This window comes from Poromitra crassiceps (genome assembly GCF_964638095.1).
Source record: "Poromitra crassiceps genome assembly, chromosome: 8".
Taxonomy (NCBI): Eukaryota; Metazoa; Chordata; class Actinopteri; order Beryciformes; family Melamphaidae; genus Poromitra; species Poromitra crassiceps.
In genome coordinates, this window is record NC_139629.1 from 14,149,187 (window position 1) to 14,173,738 (window position 24,552).

A 24,552-nucleotide genomic window follows, 5' to 3' on the forward strand; every position below is an offset into this window, starting at 1 on the left:
CGCTAAAGCAGGCGAGGCTTACTCCATAGTCATCGCCCTCAAGCACGCTAAAGCAGGCGAGGCTTACTCCATAGTCATCGCCCTCAGGCACGCTAAAGCAGGCGAGGCTTACTCCATAGTCATCGCCCTCAAGCACGCTAAAGCAGGCGAGGCTTACTCCATAGTCATCGCCCTCAGGCACGCTAAAGCAGGCGAGGCTTACTCCATAGTCATCACCCTCAGGCACGTTAAAGCAGGCAAGGCTTACTCCATAGTCATCACCCTCAGGCACGCTAAAGCAGGCGAGGCTTACTCCATAGTCATCACCCTCAGGCACGCTAAAGCAGGCGAGGCTTACTCCATAGTCATCGCCCTCAGGCACGCTAAAGCAGGCGAGGCTTACTCCATAGTCATCGCCCTCAAGCACGCTAAAGCAGGCGAGGCTTACTCCATAGTCATCGCCCTCAGGCACGCTAAAGCAGGCGAGGCTTACTCCATAGTCATCACCCTCAGGCACGTTAAAGCAGGCGAGGCTTACTCCATAGTCATCACCCTCAGGCACGCTAAAGCAGGCGAGGCTTACTCCATAGTCATCGCCCTCAGGCACGTTAAAGCAGGCGAGGCTTACTCCATAGTCATCACCCTCAGGCACGTTAAAGCAGGCGAGGCTTACTCCATAGTCATCGCCCTCAAGCACGCTAAAGCAGGCGAGGCTTACTCCATAGTCATCACCCTCAGGCACGCTAAAGCAGGCGAGGCTTACTCCATAGTCATCACCCTCAGGCACGTTAAAGCAGGCGAGGCTTACTCCATAGTCATCGCCCTCAAGCACGCTAAAGCAGGCGAGGCTTACTCCATAGTCATCACCCTCAGGCACGTTAAAGCAGGCGAGGCTTACTCCATAGTCATCACCCTCAGGCACGTTAAAGCAGGCGAGGCTTACTCCATAGTCATCGTCCAATCTTCATTTCGAGGAGAACATTCTGCAGGCAAATGGCCGCCTAGTGCCTGTAACCTGGCAGAATTTCTAGCCCATAAATGAACTAATAACTTGGCCAATAAGTACAGTATGTAACCTACAAAATAAAGCAAACGGTAATGTCTTCATTTGATGTAGAATGCAGAGGACATGTAACTTGTTCGTTAAACTAGCATTCCAGGAATATTGTATTTACCACTCCCTTTACCGCGGCTAGTCGACGCTCCAAGCCGGCAGCACAGATGAAAGAGGTGACTAGTTTGCATCCCTGAATACAAAGTAAACACACACAGACCACAGGAGGCACCATTATATTCAGCTGTTTTAGTGTGCTTTATGCTGCCAGTAGCTGGGGGGGTACGGGGGTATGAGTGGGAGAGTATGATGTGTGAATGGGGGTAAGGGGAAGGAGGGGAATGGGCACTGCACTAGCCAATTATTACCAATTATTAATTAGCTTCTAATCAAAACACTTTATTTTCTTTTAGTGTTAAAATGCTATTTAAAGATTTATGTGAACATTCCTTTGGTTGTGTCTCAGAGCAGTGATTTCTGAATTTGCTCCCTCACCTCCACTAAAATGTGACCACCTTTCAGACACATACATGCAATCATTCCCTCAACAATATACTGTATCCCAATGTGCTCCATCCCTCACCACCCACCCCTTGAATCCCTGACACAGAAAGGACCTGGGACGGACCGGGGTTCGAACCCAGGACCTCCGTGCTGTGAGGCAACATTGCTAACCATTTTGCCACCATGAGGTCCTTTTTTTTCTTCTTTAAGTGCCAAAATTGCATTTGGACAAACTGTGTACATACTGGAATAGACCGCCTGCAATAAGGGCACATCCTACTGTACATGACCCACTTTTAAGATCCATCTCATCCATCTTTTTATTTTTATTTAACCTTTATTTAACCAGGTATGTCATTAAGAACAAATTCTTATTTACAATGGCGACCTACATCTACGTATGTATACGGCGGTATGCACAATGTACATTGTCTCAGTCTGGTCTTACATTTCATATTTTGACTCATTCATTCATGTATTCATTTCTCTAGACACAATAAATCCACAATTGCTTCCTTAATTTCACTTTATGCTACTATGTTTTCTTTTTGTGTTATTCCCCAAACTGTGTGACCGGACAGACAGTCATTAGTTGTGATGAAACAAAAACATATATTCTTTTATTGTTTGGTAATAATTTTCATACAGACTTGAACACTTAAGATTACACAATCAAGCATGATACTGTAAGGCTATGTAAGGATTAATACACTGATGTCACACACACACACACACACACGCATGCACGCACGCACGCACGCACGCACGCACGCGCGCGCGCGCGCACACACACACACACACACACACACACACACACACACACACACACCTAGAATGAACAATGCAGGTACAAAAGTGATGAATACACAAAGAGTTAGAACTTAGTATCAGTGTGTGTGTGTGTGTGTGTGTGTGTGTGTGTGGCAGGGGGGGGGGGGGGTGAGACCATCAATGCAAGAAGAGCCCCATCATATAAACATTTTGCAGTTGTGAATCTAGTCACATCAAAACAGTTTAAGTCCGACTGAATGGGTGTAATAATTATATAGCAATATACAAAGATGTGTGTGTTGCAAACATGCATTTACCGTTTTTAGTCCAAAGAATGTTTGGATGGTGGATTTTATTGTATTTGCTCAATTTAGTTTCACAGATTGATGCATGTTTAAGTGGGACATTCATCCCAAAACCAACTGATAGTGATTTGATCTGAGCATTGTCTAATCGCATTGTGTGATTGCTTGATCATTATTATTACATGTTTTCTTTTCAGTCAGACGTTTCTGAGACATTTCGTACAACTTGGGATAAACCAACAAGCTTCTCCGTCATTTTCTTGGCTCCATATTGGTTGTGTGAAAAGGGCCGCTGGTGACGACACCAGTGCCTTTCTGAAAAGTTCACAGATTAGAACTAGAAGCGATCGGAGCAGCCACAAGATAATGTCTCAGACTGTTTTCAATAATGAAGGCTACTTCCCCCTTAAATGTCTGATTAACCATTCCATTCATTAATCCATTGTTCCTTTCCATTCATCTCTCTCTCCCCCTGCAGCAACGCCCTGTTCAGGTTATATCATTCATTCATAAATATGCACGCCCCTTCATTCCTGTCCAATCAATGTCTCCCACACGCTTTCCCTCTCTCTGGCCTGCTGGCCAATCACCTAACTGGAGTTCTATATCAGTTCCTTCGTATTCTAGAGTGTGTAATTCACCTTGTGTGTCACCCCTCAGTGATGATCCCCGCTGTAGCAGTTGCTTCGCCCCACCTCCTCTCCTGAACACCACCAATGTCATGACTCCTGTAGAATTCCCTATGGGGGATTCTCTGTCTATCCTATAAATCACTGGCGTCCTCCTCTCGTCTCAGAGGAGCGTCATCATACCATGGAGTCATACGCCAAATCTAAGTGTTGTTTGTTGCATCATTAAACTTTATTGTACTTTCCTTCTAGTCTCTCATCATTGAAAAAAGGTTGGAGCTCTCGGAAAGACGCTCCTGCACGCAGCGCCTCTGCATAGGTTCTCTCCTAATTTGGAACAATTGAAAAAAGATGCTGAAGAAGCCAGGTCAAGTTCAAGTTCAACAGCTCGATGGCTGGGTTGGGGGGCAGTGAAGTTCAACAGCCCGATGGCTGGGGGGGGGGGGGGGGGGGGTTTGGGGGGCAGTGAAGTTCAACAGCCCGATGGCTGGGGAGGGGGGGCAGTCAAGTTCAACAGCCCGATGGCTGGGGGGGGGGCGGGTTTGGGGGGCAGTGAAGTTCAACAGCCCGATGGCTGGGGAGGGGGGGCAGTCAAGTTCAACAGCTCGATGGCTGGGGGGGGGGGGGGGGGGGGCAGTCAAGTTCAACAGCTTCAACAGCCCGAAGGCTGGGGGGAGGGGGGGAGAGAGGGGGGGGGGGTGCAGACAACTATTTTGAGGCCGAGTGAAGCATCCTGATGGCTTGGGGACACACGCCCTTACAGATTAGGCACTTCTAAATGTGGGTTCACCAAAAGTACACTGGGTGCTGGCTGTTGGGCCTTGTCCTGCATTCAGTATCTCTCCTCCATGGAAGCGTGGTCTGAGTTGCTCGTGGTCAAGGCCATGGATGTGCCCTTCCTCTCAGTAGGCGGAGCAAAGTCAGACTTCCGAGAGAGGTGCGAAGCCGCGGTGCGAGATGAGGCGAATCGCGCGTGGTCCTCCGCCAAGGCGGTCTCGAACACCAAGCATATAGACCGCTTGAGCTTCTTCCGCAATTCACCGCACATGAAGAAATAGAGGATGGGGTTCAGGCAGCTGTTGAGAGTGGTCAGACATTTAGCCAGTAGACTTCCAGTACTCACAACGCGTCTAGTGACTGTGCTGCTAGAAGCCTTCAATTGGAGAAGCTGCAGCACGTGGAAGGGCAGCCAGCAGAAGAGGAACGCAAAGATGATGGCAATGATGATTCGGAAAGATTTCTGTTTCCTTCCTCTCTGGAGGCGCCTGACACGCACGGCGATGGCAACATAAGAGAGAGTGATGACTAGGAAGGGGACGAGGAAGCCCAACACAAAGCGGAAAATGGTGAGGGTCCATTTATCCATTGACTTAGAATAACCACACACAAACCGTCCCCTGCCTACCTCCCGAACCTCCCGCAAAACGACGTATGGTAAGCTGCAGGCCAGAGCAGCCAGCCAGATGACAACGCAGATGATCTGAGCTTTGCGAGGGGTGCGCTTGTTTTGGGCCCACACCATCATCCAGGTGGACAGGCAGCGGTCCAGACTTATGGCCACCAGGAGGAAGATACTGGCAAACATGTTCACTAGAAACACTAAGTTGTTTGACTTGCACATGAAATCTCCAAAAGGCCAGTTGCCACCGCGGGAGGTGTTGACGATGCTGAAGATCAGGGAGGCTGTGTAGAGGAAGTCAGCCAGGGCCAAGTTGAGGAACCAAACTGAGTTGACCGTTTTCTTCATCCTGAACCCCGTCACATAGATGACCAGACTATTGCCTGTAGTCCCAAGCACAAACGCCACACTGCAGATGATCATCTGGAATACGTCCATGTTGCTGAGACCAGGCGGCTGAATTGGTGGTGCGACAGTGGAACGGAAGCTTTCATATGAATCTAAAAAAAGAAGACACAAGTGTTATTAGTGTGATTATGTTATACAACATGCTGTTAACAATTTATGATAATCTGGTGATTTGTTTCACAATATATAGTATATATACCAGTATTATCTTAGCCTTTAGGATTTGACATTGAACATGAAAGCTGGGACTACTGAAATTTTTGACAGAATTAGAATTAGGCCATTGAATTTTTAAATCGAGACACTAACGGTGAATAGGGTAAAAACGCCATTCTCTTTTTCTCTTTCTCATACTCTGAGCGAGAAATCTCCACTTAAGTAGCACATCCATACACCAAACGTTCTATTCCTAACTTCTGAAGGTTTTTCCAGAATGGTTTGTTCATATATCATTCACAGCCTGATTTATATAATATTGTATTCCTAAAAACATGGCATTTTTATGACTGTTGACAGTTGACAGTTTTCTGATTTGGAGTGATGAGTACATGAGTCACAACATGTGAGCAAAGATGCGTAAGTCTTTGTTTGAGCTGTAATTCCTCAAATGGCTACTTGAGGCAGGGCTCAGAAGTCCCGTCGTTCCTGTTAAAATGCCCAACTTTATAACAGTAATTAAGCATCTTTACAGTCTGGGCCTTAACACGATTTTGGTCTATATAGCTAATTTCACCTTTTCATAACAACTGTAGGGGGGTCATTTTTTCAGAATAACTCACCCATCTGGAGTAAAATAGATGATAAGAAAACGGTGTGATTGACAGATCACCTGTCCAGTGATCGCGCAGCTTGCCGATCACGGACCAATAGCAGGCGGAGCTGTGGCTCTGGGAAACCCCCATCTCACTGAAATTGCAACTTAATCCCCCCCCCCCCCCCCCACACTCATTTCACCAAATGCAGGTGGATCACACATAATACCAAAAAAAGTTTATAATAGTTTGTGCATGAAATAAATATTTTCAGATCAGTTCTCTTCTGCAACAAATTATGACCAACAGAACCTTGCTGTTGATGCATTTCAGTAAGCTTATGCAATACTCCATGCATATTTGCAAATTATATTTTTGAAGGAAAACAATAATGTTAAAAAGCCTATTGCATTATGCTCCCAACGTGTCGTAAAGTGCAGATTTGGACCATCTTACCTGTCCCCATATTCCTGCTGTGATGACAAAGAGAGCACAAACCGAACCTAACGCCTGATAGTTTTAAATTTTTGAACCAGGAGGCAGAGACAAGTGAAGTGTCACTTCTATTGCAGTTGTGCAAATGTACACACCCTAACGACCATGAAACCACCAAGTTCTAAAAAAAGAGAACCCTGTCAAACACCTCCTACTGTATAGCCTCAGCCAGGAAGGATGACATCGCTGATGACCTCATCACTGATGACGGTAATTAGGGCAATCACCTAATTAAAAAATCTGGCTCAGTCAGGTCACCTGCACGGGTGCTCTTTACACCCCCTCAAAGTTTCAGCCCGATCGCATGGAAAACAGCGGACACAATTCTGCTCGCACTGGAATGCACACACACACACACACACACACACACACACACACACATTGAATTGAACACTTTTATTGAAATATTTACATACACTTTTTTAAACCAGTGAATGAAAAAAGTGTGATTTCAGTCTTTCAGTCAAGCAAAACCAGCACAGCTGTGACATTTGACAATGAGACGACGATGTGACTGTGCAAGGTGTATTCCATGTAACACCAATCTTGTGTCAGCCTCATCCTGGTCACTATAAATATCCAATAAACAGTCAACGCCTGACTTGCTAACTATCTTGACCTCCTCACCATTTTGGGGCTGAGGGTTCAAATCTCACATGGCACAAGTGTTAGGTATAATGATGATGTTTCACTTTATATAATGGTACACAAAAAGAATAACTAATGGACATAATTAAGTAACGATTCAGTACTCATAAACTACTGAGTATGATCATGATGCACCACTTTACAATAGGGTACACAAAAAGAGTAACTAATGGACAGGTAATAATGAAGTAATGATTAACTAACGATCAACTATTACACTCACAAACTGACCATTAACTAACCATTAAATAATGAGTAATTACTCTACTAAGGAACTGACAAATCATTAATATACTACTACTACTACTACTATACTCACAATGTGACTTTAACTAATGATTAACTACTATACTCAGAACTGACTTTAACTAATCATTAATTAATGACATTGTTCACTGTTGATGACATTGTGACAGCATCAGTAGTTTATATCACTGTAGACTCAGCTCTCAGTCTTATCACCAAACGTCTGGAAACCGAGACTAATATCACTGATGATTTCACTATTGACATGATTGTCAACATTGCTCGAGTAACTATTTTGGCTCGACAACAAGACAACTTTAAAGTCATTTTTCTCAGTTTTGCACTCTGGGAAGTTACTGCCTTTTTCCTTTGTGGGGCAGTATTCACCTTATGTAGAAGAGACAGTCTGGCTTGAGCGACTAAGCAACAAGGATTTACTTTATATATTTTTGAGATTTTCTTTTTTGCCTAATGTTGCCTATGGAAGCTGGGTCAGAAGCTTTTTAATTTCTCAATTCAATTATTCCATCACAAAAGACACTTGGCCAGCCCCTGTCAAAAGATACTATCCTCTCCACCCTCTTTTCAGCTGTGGCTGGCGGACATGATGTTATACGGATGGAGAGACTCAGGTTCCTGAGGACCATCTCACTCGCGAGATTTTTTGTTGTTTGGGACCCGTTTCTCGCCCACCTCCACGAGGTTAGGGGCGATGGGTGACTCGTACCGGCTGGTCACCGATAGACCCCCCTTAATTATGAAACAATGATATATATTCCTGTAGAATCCATACATATGTACAATATCATCTTTGTTTATTTGAAGGAAGAAGAAAAAAAGCATACACATGTCTGGTAGCCTCCTCTTTTATTTTTGTTTTGATTTATCTTGTTATTGTTTCATTTCCATGTTTGTCTTTGTTGTTATTTTTTTCCTTTTATTTTTTATTTTCTTCTATGTCTCACACTGTCCATGTATGAACACAAAACTGAAAAACAAAAAAAAACATATATATATATCCTACAGGCCGAACAAGGAAACCCTGTTTGTGTATATGTGTGTGTACTAACAGATTATGCGAGGTGTGTATGTTTGCCGGCAAGCAAGGCTACATTCAACTGTGTGCTCAGCAGGTGGCTTGGCATGATGCAGAGCAGCTTGGCCTCCTCAGCAGAGGACTGTGCCATAGGCCGGAGGGAGACCGCCGGGTGATCGTTGTTCTGGAGCTGTAGGAAACACCATGGTCTGAAAAAACACCAACACGTGAGCTGGAATCTGAACTGAACTCCAAACTGACTCACATGATGTCACACATCTACTAGGGATGGGACCGATCCGATCCAATATCGGTATCGGGTGCCGATACTGACATAATTCACGAATCGGAATCTGATTTTTTTTCTTCATTTTTTGCAAATCCAGCGCACACGTAATTTGCCCATGTATAATAGTATCCTTCTTTGCCTTGTATATTTTCTTAATTTTGTCTGCTTTTTGCAAGGTATATTAAAAAAAAACTTTAATTGGCCAAATCTTTGCCTATACTGTATATTCAAGAAAAATATTGGTATCGGAATAATATCGGTATCGGCAGATATCCAAATTCAGGTATCGGAATCGGATCGGAAATGAAAAAATGTGGATCGGTGCATCCCTAACATCTACACCACACATTTACATCACATGATGTCACACATTACATGACGTGACATCACACATTTACAACAAACCTCAGGGTTGTTGGCCTGTGAAGGGAGCAGAGACTGCAAAGTAGGTGGAGCCTCCATGGCCACTCTGCTGCCTTGAGGTACATGACTGTTCACCATGAACACTTGCTATAAGACAAACAACAGAAGTGTTTTTGGTCACATTTTACAAGTAGAAGTCCACTCGGAGAGTGCGCGGACCTCCACCAAGGCCAATACTCCAGTCTGCTATGATATGCACATTTTGTGAGTCGGATCAGAACCCTAACCCCTAGTAGTTGATGAGTACAGAATCATTCATTATTATCTGTCCATCTTTGCTCCCCCTTTGTAACTACTCTAGATTTTGTGTAGTACCTTATTTTAAAGTGTTACCGTCTCGCCATATTTTAAACAGATAAAGTCTTTCAATTATCTGTTGTTATATGAAAACACAAAGCAACATTAACCCGGACAGAGAGTGAATACATAATTCATAGTAGAGGCTTAAGCTTAATTTATACTTATTAGAAAGTGTCGCTCAGCACATGGTCGCAGACGAAAAAGAAAGTGTCGCTCATGGTGTTTGCATTTATAGACCAATTATACGCCTACGTCACAATGACAACAAACAGCGTCAGATGCGCAAGACGGAGGCAGAAAGACAGACTCCGCGCAGCCCTGTCAAGTAGTTTTCCAGTGCCTGTGAAACTATTCCAGCAAGACATGTCTTCGTGTTGTGCAGTGCGATGCCAGAATTGGAAAGCTATTGTAGCAGAGTATTCGGGTCCGCCTATTCACACTTAATAAAATAATAAACGATAGAGCCAGGCTGTAACGTTATACAAGCTTCTCCCCACATATCCTGTTCTACGCAACTCGAGGGAACATACACAGCCTCGCACACACGCAATAGAACACAACACAACACTGAACAGTCTGTTACACTATCAACAAAGCAAGGACTAAAGTTTTACCGAATCCCGTCAACTCATACTGCTTTTAATGCTAACCGTAGGTGTCTTTGGTTGCAAGCCGAAAGAGGAAATCGTTAAAAATGCCCGACTTTGCAGTGCTCGCTCATTTCATATCAGGTAAACTGTAGTAGGCTGCTAACAGCCACATCGCTCGGTTAGTTAACAACCAAGTAGCCTAACGTTAAATAATGTCATTATTGAGTTGAACTGATTGGAACGAGGACATCATTAAAAATGCCCGACTTTGTAGTGCTCATTTCATAATCAGGTAAGCTGCCTGAAGCTGTAGGCTGCTCAGCCACATCGCTCGGTTAGTTAACGACCAAGTAACGTTACATAATGTCATTATTGAGTTGTGTGCATTATCAACATAACAATATATCTTTGCAAGTTACAGAATAATTATCTACGCTATCCCCAGTTATAAAGGAATGCACGATATGTGCTTGGCCAATTGACAGCGCCAGTGCGTATGGGTCTGTAAGACATATCCCATTAAACAACGTTTATTTCGATGCATAACATTGCTTATCACTAGGCGATAAGCTGTGGTAGTAAGCCGAGAACTGCATTTTAAAACTAAAATATAACTGTGTGTTCCAGATGGGCATAGAGCAGTCCTGACAGCGGGGCTTTTACACAGTTCTCACTGTCTGTCAATGCTGGGCTGACGGGTTTCTGCCTACACGATGCGCGCGCAGCTCAATGTTGACAAGCTGTATAAGGGGTCTATACTTCAGTGAACGTTCGTCTCGGTTCAACGGTCACGTGACACCCGAACGTGCTGCAGACAGCCACGGACGGCAAGAGAGGGAATGGAATGCACAGTGAAACCACCTCGGAGGCAAGAAGTAACATACTTGGCTGCAGCCGCATATAAACGACACACAACCACACAACTCACATCCTCTCTCTCTGGGAAATTGGTCACGATGTTCTTTGTGATTTTCACGAAGTCATACATCAAGGACAGGCTGATAAAAATAGCGGGGACACGTTCATTCATTTAAATCGAGCGAAAACCAAAACAAGGAAGTCAAGCACGTGCCGTCTATATAGCCAATCAGACTTGCGCGATACTATGACGTAGTCAGCGACACTAGACACTTCACTAGGTAGCAGACACTGCTCGCCGACACTTGAAAGTGTCGACTCAAGTCCTCATTTCTGTCGGCGACCGTTTCAAAAGTGTCGGCAGACAAAGCATAAATTGGGGCTTTAGCCTCTGAGCTCTGTGCGGTCATTTGGCGCCCTGTGATGGGTGTGGTGATCTGTTTGTAAGATGCAAGTGGCCTCACCTGGGGCTGGGGGTCACAGTTGCAGGTAGCTTTGCAGGCGTACACTGCAACGGTGATGGAAACAGCCAACTCCAGGAGAGCGAAGACAACCAAGACCCCTGAAACCCCCATCGACAAACCCTGTGGACAACATGGAGGAAACTGCAGTCAGACCTCCTGCTATTGGATGAAATCATTGTACAGGTTTATGTCCAACTAGTCTCAACGCCAGACCCATGAGAGTTCTTATGCTGATACTACATTACTGCATGCTGCAGATCTCTCTCTGGGTCTGGGACACTTTCCCTCAGCCGGCTGGTTATGGGAGGGAACCGTTCACTTGGCCAGTCATATGCCAGTGATGGCTTCAGTCCTCTGAATCAGTAACCAATCAGTAACGACTTTGCGATCAGACGACACGGGAGGCGCTGCCCATTTTTTGAACCGCTCTCTCATCGGTGCTACGACCTGTCACTCATTCAATTTCAACCCGCCTTCAAAACCAGCAGTGGCTGTTAACTGCACAGACTCACTTATGTAGTATGCGGAGCGCAGCGATTCAACGTAATATTTGAGTCTGGGGAGAGACTAATGTCCAACTTACTTTTGTAGGAGCCAGATCTGGTCAAGGCTTCACCCCCAGTTAAAGTGGTCTTCTTACCTTGCCACCATTGCTAAGTGCATGCTCTTGTTGGGAAATTGCGTCAATTGCTACCTGACCTGTGCAGTTAAATAGCCGGTGCATGTGAGAATTGTAGCCTGGTCTTCTACCTGCTCTATTTGTAAAGCGCCATTCACCATTCACCCATATATTCTAGCACACATTCCCCCATAAAGGAGAGACGACGGAAGTGACACTCCCAAAGTCCGTGCATGTATGTACCTTGTTCTGTTTTACATTTCCAACAAACACTGTTTTTAATCAGACCCATTGATCTTGTTGGAGTGTAATAATATGAAGTATTTTATATTGAATAAATGTGCCTTTGGCCAGAGGCACAGCTTGTGAACAGGCAGGGCAGGCAACTGCTTGGGGCCCCAGGCCATTAGGGCCCCCCGTGGGCTGAAAAACGTTACTCCACAGCAATGACACAGCAACCCCTCTCCATTAAGCAGCTAATGGACAATTTGCAATGCATTGAAACCTCTCTAAAGGGGTTCCATGTCATCCCCTGGCCTGGACAATTTGGAATGATGTAGGAAACCTCCCTAAAGGGGACCCGTGTCATTCCCGTCAAACCTACATGATTCACATAATGTTTTGAATTGAAAGTGAATCATTACCATTATCAAGATAATGTACCGGTATGTGAATCATGCAAGTTTGACAGGAATGATTCACGGTCATTCACCTTCACCTTCACTTTCAATTCAAGAAAATGTATGTGAACAGTCTCTGACACTGGGGACAACTGTTGCCAAAAAAACATTCTGAAAGAATGGAAGTCCCCCTCTTCACCTTCTTTCCAACTGTGGTTGACGGACATGGGCCTCTATCGTCCCACCGGCCTTAAATGAGCGCTTAGCGCCAGGCGCAGCGCATATTAGTGGCCGTGGACCGGCGCACTGCCTATTCTCCTGTCGGCGCTACACGCAGCCTTAGGGCCTGTGTCCACCTAGCTTCTTTTTCCGACGTTAAAAGCTGGGAGTGCGCTGGGGAACGCTGATCCCAGCGCACAATATACAAGGAAGCAGTCTGCAAGTAACGTTAGTTCAGCTTGATAGCTGACAGCTAGCAAGCTAACAACACAGGTAGGCTACGCTATTAAAAGCAGTAAGCACAACACTCACCAGAAATATTAAGTGTCTAGCCGATCTGCTCCCACAATTGAGCCGTTCTGTCTCTGTTGCGATAGTTTTTCCATATGATTAGTTACCAGAAAAGGAGCAGCCGACACCAGCGTCTTTCTGAAAAGTTAAAATATTTTCAGCTGGAAGCGCTGGGAGTCGGCGCACAAAAACGCCGAAAAAAGACGCTGGGCGCTCTGCACTTTCTCTACACGTCCGTGTGCGCTCGCATACGCTCTCCTCCCATTGGAAAAAATTGAAAATAGACGCTGGACCTGAGGAAAAGACGCCAGGTGGACACAGGCCCTTAAGCATTAACCACGCCTTTTAAGCGTAGAATTATTCACACCGTGCTCATTGGATAAGTGCAGTAAATGAATCACAATGTCCCTTTCATGTTCCATTCCACAGTCAGAAAAGCCCGACCAAAGCGCTCTGAGCTCCCCCCTCCCTCTTTCATCCCCGTCTGTCTCCATATATATTATTCCATATTATTATGCTTCTCAAACCAATCTCACTGCAGTTTCAATACAGCAAGCATGTAAATACGCTACAATAGCAAGATCAAAGTGAAAAGAATGTTCTAAATGCATCGGCTAGAAAAAATATAGCCTATCCCTGGCTGGATGTCATGATGAGATTAGATTGGTGAAAGTTTGGGCAGAATTATATCGTTTTCTCTCGCTACCTTTTCTTATCCCACAGGTAGGATGATGCAACAGCCTCTGAATGACAGGGGCTCAAAACTACGGTATAACAACTTTTTTTTTCATCGGTCATTGTGCCTGTTTGACGCGCGAGAGAGAGGGAGTGAGAGAGAGAGGGGGGGGGGAGAGAGAATGAGATGGCAGAGGAGAGCTGTGTGCAATTACGCACAGTCATATATCCGGCGCACTGAATAAGGCCTGGTTTTGAAGAGTGCTAAATGCTAAATTAACGCCAGAGGGGAAGATAGCGCTAGGCCGGTATTTAAGGCCGAAACGCCCATTCTGGCCTATTCTGGCACTGCGCCACGCCTCTTCGGCGTAAAGTGCATTTCGGGGCCTAAAACCATGATGCTATCTTCCCGAGGCAGGCTCAAGGCGCGTTTTATTGCGTTTAACGCCAGTTTTAGCGCCTTAGGCCAGTGGGAAGATAGGGTCCATGATCTCTGTTATAAGGATGGAGAGTAGAGGCTCAGATCCCTGAGAGCCAACTCACTTAAAACGTTTCTAACTATGATGAGAAATGTGAAAAACTATGCTCATACTGTACGAACATTTTTCAGCTCTCTACATTTATCCCATCTCGCCAGCACTGATCTAGTTCTCTCAAGAAATGATCTACGGAGTCTTGATCAAGCAGTTGCAGAGGCAGACAAGGAGAAATGGCTCTTGCAGATTAACAGGCCAGACGGAAACAAACTCCGTACTTACTGTTCTTTTAAGAATGTTTTTGAATCAGAACCCTATGTACAATGCATTATGCCCAGGCAGCATAGAAGTGCCCTTGCAAAGTTTAGATGTGGAGTCGCTCCCTTAGCTCTGGAAACCGGCAGATACACCAACACCCCAGTTGAGAGTCGTTTCTGCACACTGTGGAACAGTGGTTCTATTGAATCTGAAGCCCACGTTCTATTACACTGTGAACTTTACAACGACATTCACGCTGATCTTTTTATTTTTCTATCAAAACACTATGAGAATTTTAATGACCTTGATGACATAAATAAATTGCGTAAAATTTTAGCTGGTGAACACGGTATTAATGAATGTGCCAAGGCCTGCCACCTCATCCTAAAAAGAAGAGTAGCCTTCATGAGCACCGCCCAATAAACTGCCCCCTCCCTTTTACATATTGTATTTTCTGTGTAATAGTACTTGTAGTATGTTTTTATCTTTTATTGTTTTGAATTGTATTGTGTCTCACAACTCCATGTGAGTGGTCCCCAACTTTTTAATGCACTTTTTGTTGTTTTTTATACCATACTTGTTTGTTGAGGAGTGACACAAAAATAAAGCTATATCTATCTATCTATCTATCTATCTATCTATCTATCTATCTATCTATCTATCTATCTATCTATCTATCTATCTATCTATCTATCTATCTAACTATTTGGGACCCATTTCTAGCGTACCTCGACAAGGTTGGGGGCAGTGGGTGACTCGCCCGGATGGTTCCTGTTGGACGCCTTGCGTGGGACCCCATGCACGACATATCTTACAAGTACATAAGCACCCTATATGGATGGTAGCACCACATTATAACTGTCGATATTATTTTCATTTCTTTTCCTTTCCTGTGTCTGAGCTTGTTCGTTTGTTTTGTTCAGATATTGTTAAATTTTAAAATAAAATATAAAAAAGAGAATGTATGTGATGACATTCAAGCTTGCATGATTGAGGAATTCTCTTGAATTGAAAGGGAATAAAGGGAATGGAGAAGTTACTGTATTTGTAAGTCAAAACGAAAGAGAAAAGAGGATGTGGCAAAAAAGCAAGACAGTGGAGCAGATACTGATTAAGCAGATTTTATTATAGCCTATGGGGAGATATACTTGAATAGCTTCAGCTAACAATGGACTATTTTTAGTTTTTTAGTTAGCTAGCTAAGCTAACAGTTAAGCTATGAATGCTATAAAAGCAGGGCACACAATGCTGGTAAAATATAAATATGCAAGTGGCTGATGGATTTGCTTGCTTCACTCACCCCATAATCTATTGAGTGGCTGGTAACATTTGAATATTCACTAGTCATTTGGCCGGTGGACAGACAGTTAATTTTGCACCATGTATGAAAGTTATGAATAGGCTAATGAAATAATGTCGTAGGAACTTGAGGAATTCTAATTATTATGTAATGTATTTTTTGTTGGTGTCAAGTTATTTAAAAAATAATGGCGATGAATGCTGCTTGGAGGGGCACCCGCATAATTTTTGACTAGAATCGTCACTGCCTCTGGCTTATCTCATAGATTTACCATTGTTGGAAAGAATGTTTCCCCATGTTTCTTCATCAAAAGTACAGTCCAAGTATCTTTCCCATCATTATAAGATTGGTACAACCATTATTCACTAGGGACGAGCAGGGTAGCCTACTCAGATGAAACGAGTATCCAGTACAGATAACATACTTTTTACGGTGCTGCGTCTATGTGCCGACAGGCCGCAGTGCCGACAGGTCGCAATGCCGATAGCCCACAAGCAGAACCAGCTGAGCGAGGCGGCGGTGGAGCTAACCTCTCCCAGCCCCCACGCCAAACCTAACCTCCTCCCATGCCTAAACCTAACCTCCCCCAGACCCTAACCCAAAACCTAACCTCTCCCAGCCCCCACGCCAAACCTAACCTCCCCCCATGCCATGCCTAAACCTAACCTCCCCCAGACCCTAACCCAAAACCTAACCTCTCCCACCCCCACGCCTAAACCTAAGGTCGGCATTGCGGGTGGTCGGCATAGCGGGTGGTCGGCATAGCGGGTGGACCCCACTTTTTACGAGTATCATCCGAGTACAATGTGTCAATATCCATACTCGTGATTAGGGCTGGGTATCTTAAAAAAAATGACAATATACCAGAGTATCCTTGTGATACCGGTAGAAAGAGTTAGCCATACTTTGCACATTTTGGTTCTGAATGACAATGTAGCCAGGCGCAGCAGCTCCACTTGTTGTACTAGCAGGTACTGCCGCACCTGGCTGCAGTGAACATTTCAGCTAAAAATAGGGTGTAAATGACATCTTTTCAAGTCAACTTGGCATCTCAGGGCTTGTGGAGACTTGGATTATGCCAGGTGAGCAGTATAGAAGCATTTTATGTATTTTCTCTGTTGCTTTTGATGTTTTTGCTCATGGCCCCTTCACACTCAGCAGACAGCTCTACTTGCCTGATGCGGTCAATCTCCATTTCTCCAAACTGGGCCACGCCGGCTGCATTCTACTGCATGGACCCCACTTCAAACAAACCAAACTATCCCTTTAAGATGTTTAAGATGGCCCAATTCTATAGAGCAAACAATGTGCATTAGTGTCACGACACAAGTCCCGTGAGAATATGATGGAGCAAACACATGGTATTCTTTTAGTTTTTTGACAACTACATATTTAAAACCAAAACATCGTACCAGATTTTGGCCGCAGCCATAGTCATAGCAGTGGAAGGTCACACCCGTGGTGTCCAGAGAGTAGAGGATGGTGGCGATGCCGGAAACCACCGCAGCAACAACACTGAGGCAGAGAGAGGCGTTCAACTGCCGAGTAAAGAGACGACATCAGGGCAACACGTCAAAAAACATACACTGTATACGTTGCAAGCTAGATAACTAACGTTAGCTAACAAACACTGGCTAATTTCATTTGTAAAATTAGTTGAATTCAAAATATTCCTATAATCAGAGGGACATATAAATAATATAAACACATTGCATAATTACACATCAAGTTAGGTCAACAAACACTTTTATAATCCATTACTATGAAGGCCGCCATGTTTGATGTCAACTGCAGGTTAAGGTAAGGTGATAGTAATATAAAGTTACTAACCAGCAGTATTTAGTAGGTTAAGGTGATAGTAATATAACGTTACTAACCAGTATTTAGTAAGGTAAGCTGAGAGTAATATTAACCAGTATTTAGTAATAATAATAATAATAATAATACATTTATTTTATAAAGCGCTTTTCAATGACCCAAAGACGCTGAGACAGTATGAGTACACATAAAACAAGATAACAACATGCAACAGATAGAAGTAACAGTTAACACATGGATCAGGGATATAGAGAGCCAAAGTGAAACGTCACTTCCTGCTTTCTGCCTGTACCAGCGCTGTGAAAAATATGAATGGCGGTAGACGGTGAATAAGCCCTCGTTCACACAGGACGCCGAACATAAGCAGAACTGAAGCTTGAAACAGGCACAAGCTGAACGTACGCCTAACCGTTCACACAAGACGCCTTCTCTTTTCCTCTCAGCTCCTCTCAGCGCCTACTCTCGCGCCTTGAACCCGCCCATAACTCCCTCATTGACTTCATGCCTCACGGCTTCAGCGTCAAGCTTGGAAACTCGGCGTCAGGCCTGAGTGATCGCTTCGGCGTGGCGTGAGTGTGGCTTCGGCACGGTGTCAGCGTGGCACGTGTGCGGGTGGTGTGAACGGCTCCGCCTGTTAACAAGGACGCCTAAATGAAACTTGTGGGTACAGTGTAGGTACAGCTTCGGTTGAGCGTTGCTTCGGCGTCCTGTGTGAACGAGGGCTAAGGTTACTTTTTTGATCCCGTTTGAATTGTGCCACGGGGTGCAAACGCTAATTTTGTCAATTTAAAACGTAACTTTGCATGTCAAGAAAGTCGCAGTTTGTCGCCAAACTGTTGCACTAGAAGTTATACATCAGAAAGACTACATACACTGTCGCCTAAGTGAAGTCACTTTCTCTACCGGCAAAGCTGAAGACCGGCGACATGCCACGAGCTTCCACAAGCTATGTAGTTTTTATACGAAACTACGTTTCAGTTTGACGTGGTGTGTAGACTAAATAAAGCCAGGGTTTGTCCATCCAGTTTCTTCTTCATCTAAAGTTACTAACCAGGCACCGGCTCCTCGACTTGCCAGCAGCCACCGTCAGAGATCCAGCCACGACATACTGTAGAGAGGAGGACAGAAAGATTCAGTACAGTAGGCTACTCACTCCTACCTGAATACATTACTGACACCACAACATTAAAGCAAATCATGGTACTTTTTTAAATTGATCTTAAAGCCCCCCTCCAGTCAGTCACGTTTCTACCTGTTTAACGGTTAACACGTTCAGTGCCAGCGACGCCATATGGCGTCATAACTCCAAATTGTTTTTTTGACGGGGGGGTGTCGATCTAAGCTTCTTACGTCGCCTCTAACAATATTGTAGCTATTGGAGGTCGATAACCTATTTTACAAACCCATTAGGTGGCGACAGCACTCTCCTGATCAGAGAAAAAGGAGCCAAACACACAGAAATAGTCACTGGGGAAAATGAGGAAATCGCATCGCATCCGTCCGTATGCATCGACGTGCCTCCATAAACGAGCACAACGCCAGCTGTGCCCCCAGCAGCAGCATCCGCTGTCACAACTGAGCACCTCCATGTACGCTGCAACAGCACATTCACATAATCAGCCTTATTATTCCGAACTGGAAGCATGCCAGCCCGTGACAAACACACGCGGAACCAAAAAGCTGAATGTCGCGCACCATTCACTGTGTGTGCGCAGCAAACTCAGCAGAGACTGAGAGCCACCAGACACATAAGACACACCCAGGAGGCGTGTGCAGTTGAGGGGGGGGGGGGGGGGGGGAGCACGCAGAGCAGCAGAGCAGCATACACTTCACCCAGACAGACCCAGACATCAGAAAATTAGCTTCAGAGTCAGTGATGTGCTTGAAATGTTTAATTTCACAAAAGGCTCATTATCTCAGCTCGTAGAAAAAAAGGGATGTTTTTGCTTCAATCAAGCTATCTTCTCCGGCTCATAACTAAAGAACGGAAAATGGGATCAATAAACTTTTTTTTGCAGGTGATAGAAGAGAGTCTCATCGTTATTTGTGCGTGTTCAGTGTTTACATAGTAATTATTAAAAAAATTATATGACTGTTTTAAAATGCATTGCGGCCTATGTGGCACAGCAAGCAACCTTTTGCCCAAGGGCCGTGGCACTCAAAGTGTTAATGTTCTTTTCCAAACATTCTATGAGCACCTGCTATAGTAGAGTTGCACGTCATCTGATTCTGTGCTACGCTATTCGCGTAAGCTACACCCGGAAAATAGCGTAACTATAAGCTACACTGGAAACAATATACACAGACGTCCCTCTGCAGCTTAGCTGCAAGAGATAGCCGCATTACCTTCACCTGACAGCGGAGAGCTTCACTGGCAGGACGTAGCACGTGGGCTGATCATGCTATTCCCACCAGTTCCCTTCCGCCATGAACAGGCGCCCCGACCAATCAGAGGAGGCGCTAGTGCAGCAACCAGGACACATACCCTCTAACCGGCTTCCCACCCGCAGACACAGCCAATCGTGCCTGTATGGACCACTGGATGCCCGACCAAGCCGGAGGTAACACGGGGGCGCGAACCTGCGACCCTCATGTTGGTAGGCAGGGAATCTCCCGCTACACTACCCGGACGCCATCTACATGTAGATACAGATGTTGACTGTGAGGTAGACTTACAAGTAAAGCTCCCCAGAAGAACACGCCACTGAACACGCCATATGCTGGCGAATGCACCGCCATCACGATGCCGAACAGGAACGCCAGCAGCCCGATCATGATCTGCACCGTCTGGAGGGATGACATGACAGGCAGCAGAGACCGTTAACCAGTGCTGTAGTCAAGCCACCATATTTTTATTGTATTTATTTACTTAATTTATTTGACAGGGACAATGGACAGTCAGAAACTGTCGCAGAATTAGCTGGAAGCTAAATTTCATCTGCAGTCCCTGGGTCCCTAGAGATGATACAAGGATCAGTCAAAAACAACAATAAAACAACTACAACAATTACAGTGTAAATTTGGTACACATATACAATTCTAGTACAAAAGCATGATAAAATACAACACATACAAAATAAGATAAAAGGGTACACTACTTGGTTTGAGTGTTAATGACTAGATGATTGTTGGGATTTCAGCCATGATTTCAGTTGGTGTTTAAAACTTGTAAAGTCTGGGCTTTGTCTGATTTGTGCTGTGAGAAGAGACTTCCTGTTGATAACCACAACTTACTGTACAAGCCACCGAGAGATGAACTGCTGCCTTTTGACTGTAGGAGCAGAGCTCTCTGAATTAAACTACAGAATCTTTGCAGCTAGCAGTTGTTGGTGTCATTTATTGGTTTCAGTTTTCTCCCACTCAGGCTGGGTCTGTAGACACACAGCCTTTATTATGAATGAATAACAAGTCAGAGGCCTCATCTCCAACTTCCGAGTCTGAATGCATGAATGCTCAAATCCGATCAGCAAGCCCGAGTTGAGTCACGAGGACTCAGAAACGAGTCCGACTCAACTACAACACTGCAGTTAACTTACAGTGCACTGAAAAAAGTAAAGAAAAACAGTAAATTGTTATTCTCTTGGCTTTGATTGTGTCTGCTGTTGTATTTCTTGTAGTCTACTGCTGGCTGTTTTACTATTTGACTGTCTTGCGATGCATGTTACTATTGTACTGTTTCTGATGCATGTTACTATTGTGCAGTTTCAGTGGTTTTATTTGTCCAGTATCCCATCGTGAAGCACTTCCTATCACAGTTAAAGGGGGTATTTCGCCTTCTCAAAGCTTGGCTCTGTTTTTGTTCTGTAAACTGTATCAAACAGTAACTTGATATTTCCACTCTTCTACTTCTACTTCTACTTCACTTCCTCTTGGGGTTGCATCAGCAGTAGACAGGGGTTTCACACATGTGAATGAAAAAAAAAATCTAAAATGTAACGAAAAACAGAACAAAATAAAATGTTATAATTAAGAGATACAAAATAACAGTAGGTTCAGAATACATGCTACAGCATGCGCTGGGACGCGTCATCAGTGATGTTGACTGGGGTCGTAAGGTGTTTCGGGTCTCTCAACATCATACACCCTCGCCCAGTAGACCCAGCCGAGTAAGCTTATGCTAACCTCTAACCTCAAAACAAATAAGTGAAACAACAAGTCAAGTAACAACAAACAACGGACTGGTACCTACCCCCAGAACCCGCGGCCGGCACTTCTCGAACTTCTTGGTGTCTGGACCGTGTTGGGGTGCTGGGTACCCCTGGGTGCCTGGGTCATGTTGGGGTGCAGCACCCTGAGGTCCTGGGTACACGTTGATCACCACCCCCCCGCCCGTCGTGGACGATAGGCCTACTGACGCCGACATGTTTCAGCTGAGATTAATCTGCGCTGCTCTGTGGCCTGATCCCGCTCTTCTGTTTCCTTGTTGCAACCACTCAATGGTTGCAACAACCAGCAACCCACAACTACGAAATCTGCAGTTTAGTGTGTGTGTGTGTGTGTGTGTGTGTGTGTGTGTGTGTGTGTGTGTGTGTGTGTGTGTGTGTGTGTGTGTGTGTGTGTGTGTGTGTGTGTGTGTGCCTGTGTGTGTGCGTGTGTGTGTGTGTGTGCACACGTGTGTGTGTGTGCGCGTGTGTGTGTGTGCGCGCTCGCAGTGTGTGTGCACGTGTGCGTGAGTGTGTGTGTGTGTGTGTGTGTGTGTGTGTGTGTGTGTGTGTGTGTGTGTGTGTGTGTGTGTGTGCGTGTGTGTGTGTGTTGTGTGTATGTGTGTGCACACCCGGTCATACAGTATGAGGTCAGGAAGTGTTTCACAAGAAAACAGGAATTGATCCTTCTTTGGAAATGGAAACTAACATCACTCTGCAGACTGTGTAAGCAGCAGAATGCATCAGCCTTGCTCCTCTAGTAAAACATGTTAACTCAAGGTTAACTTTTTGTACACAGATATAGTGCAAAAGGGAGTGGTTGCAGCCGCTGTGTCAAGACAGGCAGTTTGTGGTTTAGACACGGTTTCCTGTTTGAAAGCCTGCTCTCTTGCACATTGTTTCACCAGAGAGGGTTAAGGAGAAGGCAGAGAAATACACCATCATCACTTAATCAATCACTTAATCAATCACTTAATCAATCAATCAATCAATCAGTCAACCTTTACCCACAGGGCCCTTGAAAAATCCGTAGCCCCGGGGCCCATGGCTACTTTAATCCGGCCTTAGATATAACCCCTGTTTTATAGAAAAGGCAAGGAGGACCCCGCAAATGGGGCATCTTGCCTCTGCAAGATCTACAGAAGACAATCATCTCTACACCGTTGTGAACACATTGGGGTGCGGCCAAAAGAGGCGTACCCTCTGCGCCTGGCAAGGGAAGATGCTCCTATATATATGCCCAAGCAGATTGACAAGACCTCTTCTCCATCCGCCCTGGTCAAGTAGGGTGGTCTGGCGAGGTCCTCCTCGCCTTTTTCTATAAACCCGGGGTTATATCCATAACCTTGAGTTAGATCCAAAAATGGCTTCAGAGGACCTTGCAGATGGGGATTATACATGTTTATTGTTTATTAAAAGGATCCCCTTTAGCTACCGCCAAGAGGACTGCTAGTCTTCCTGGGGTCCAAACACATGACACATGACATTACAAGCAGTAGTAAAATGCAATAGTAAAATGACAGTAAAATGATAAGAATTAGTCAAATGCAGTGAGCACAAAGGAAAATCACAAAATGTAGAATAAAAAGCAATACAAAAACAAGACAGACAATAGCTTGGTCAGCTAGATCTCTAGCTGACCTATAGCCCAAATATTATAGAGAGCCAAAGTGAAACGTCACTTCCTGCTTTTCTCCCTGTACCAGCGCTGGGAAAAATATGAATGGCGGTGGACGGAGAATAACGTTACTTTTTTGATGCCGTTTGAATTGTGTGTGGTCAATTTAAAACATAACTTTGCATGTCAAGAAAGTCACAGTTTGTCGTCAGACTGAAACGTAGGGGTTAGTTTTGTATAAAAACGACATAGCTCGTGGAAGCTTGTGACATGTCGCCGGTCTTCAGCTTTGCCGGTAAAGAAAGTGACGTCACGTTAAACTTTTTTTTTTTTACATTTTTTACACACTCCAGATAACATCCACTTCTGCAATCATCCTATTAGAAAGATATATGTGCACCTATATATTTTCATCAACAAACCAAAACACCAGAAAAACACGCTCAACCCCCAATAGTTTCTGTGGGTGCTGAATCCTCCAAAAAATGTCACAGAAAGGAATTACTCCAAGACAGCACTCCAATAACTTAGATTTTTAATTTTTTTTGTGTCTGCACACTCTCTCCCCAAAGTCTAACCCTCCCCCACCCCATATAAGGGGGGAATCCCCCCCCCCCACCATTTACAAAATAAATGTTAGTATTGTATTGTAGGTATTGTATGGTAGAGAGAGAACAGACTGTCTGTATTGTAGGTAGAGAGATAACAGACTGTCTGTATTGTAGGTAGAGAGATAACAGACTGTCTGTATTGTAGGTAGAGAGATAACAGACTGTCTGTATTGTAGGTAGAGAGATAACAGACTGTCTGTATTGTAGGTAGAGAGATAACCGACTGTCTGTATTGTAGGTAGAGAGATAACAGACTGTCTGTATTGTAGGTAGAGAGATAACAGACTGTCTGTACTGTAGGTAGAGAGATAACACATGTACTTTGATGTACTGACCCACTGGTCAAAGATTTGCCCTCCTTCAACAGCTCTCTGTCTCCCTCTGCTGCTGACAACTCAAGAAACTTTCCCTGCCCATTTCATATTTTATGTGTTCATATTCTGTTATTTCCCTTGCTGAGTCCGAGCTGCAAAGGTCTAATTTTAACCAATAAATCTATAATTGATCTAGTTTCCAGACTTAACACTAAACACAAAACAACTCAATAGACGAAGAATGTGAAGAGTGTTGCTGTTGGGCGTCCCGGTGCCTCACCTGGTAGAGTGCGTACCACGGCACGGTGGCTCCGTGGGTAGCATTGTTGCCTCACAGCAGAAGGTCCCGGGTTTGAACCCCGGTCCGTCCCAGGTCCTTTCTGTGTGGAGTCTGCATGTTCTCCCCGTGTTCGTGTGGGTTTCCTCCGGGTGCTCCGGTTT

General features: G+C 44.7%; 2 protein-coding genes across 2 annotated transcripts; both read right to left on the reverse strand.

Annotated features, from left to right (window-relative positions):
• Positions 1 to 4,074: 4,074 nt before the first annotated feature.
• LOC310780481 (chemerin-like receptor 1) lies at positions 4,075 to 6,267 on the reverse strand (the record flags this gene model as incomplete). The annotated part of the gene is made up of 2 exons (XM_083641059.1): positions 4,075 to 5,141; positions 6,258 to 6,267. 2 exons carry the CDS (start codon positions 6,265 to 6,267, stop codon positions 4,075 to 4,077), a joined length of 1,077 nt encoding a protein of 358 aa, XP_083497185.1.
• A 1,773-nt stretch (positions 6,268 to 8,040) lies between these two features.
• On the reverse strand, positions 8,041 to 21,885 carry LOC310781787 (membrane-spanning 4-domains subfamily A member 4D-like). Its single transcript, XM_083642417.1, has 7 exons — positions 21,616 to 21,885; positions 20,103 to 20,213; positions 18,478 to 18,534; positions 17,021 to 17,146; positions 11,151 to 11,270; positions 8,921 to 9,025; positions 8,041 to 8,435 (listed from the first exon to the last, which is right to left on the reverse strand). The coding sequence occupies exons 1-7, from the start codon at positions 21,787 to 21,789 to the stop codon at positions 8,358 to 8,360; spliced, it is 771 nt and encodes a 256-aa protein (XP_083498543.1). The 5' UTR covers positions 21,790 to 21,885; the 3' UTR covers positions 8,041 to 8,357.
• Positions 21,886 to 24,552: the final 2,667 nt, after the last annotated feature.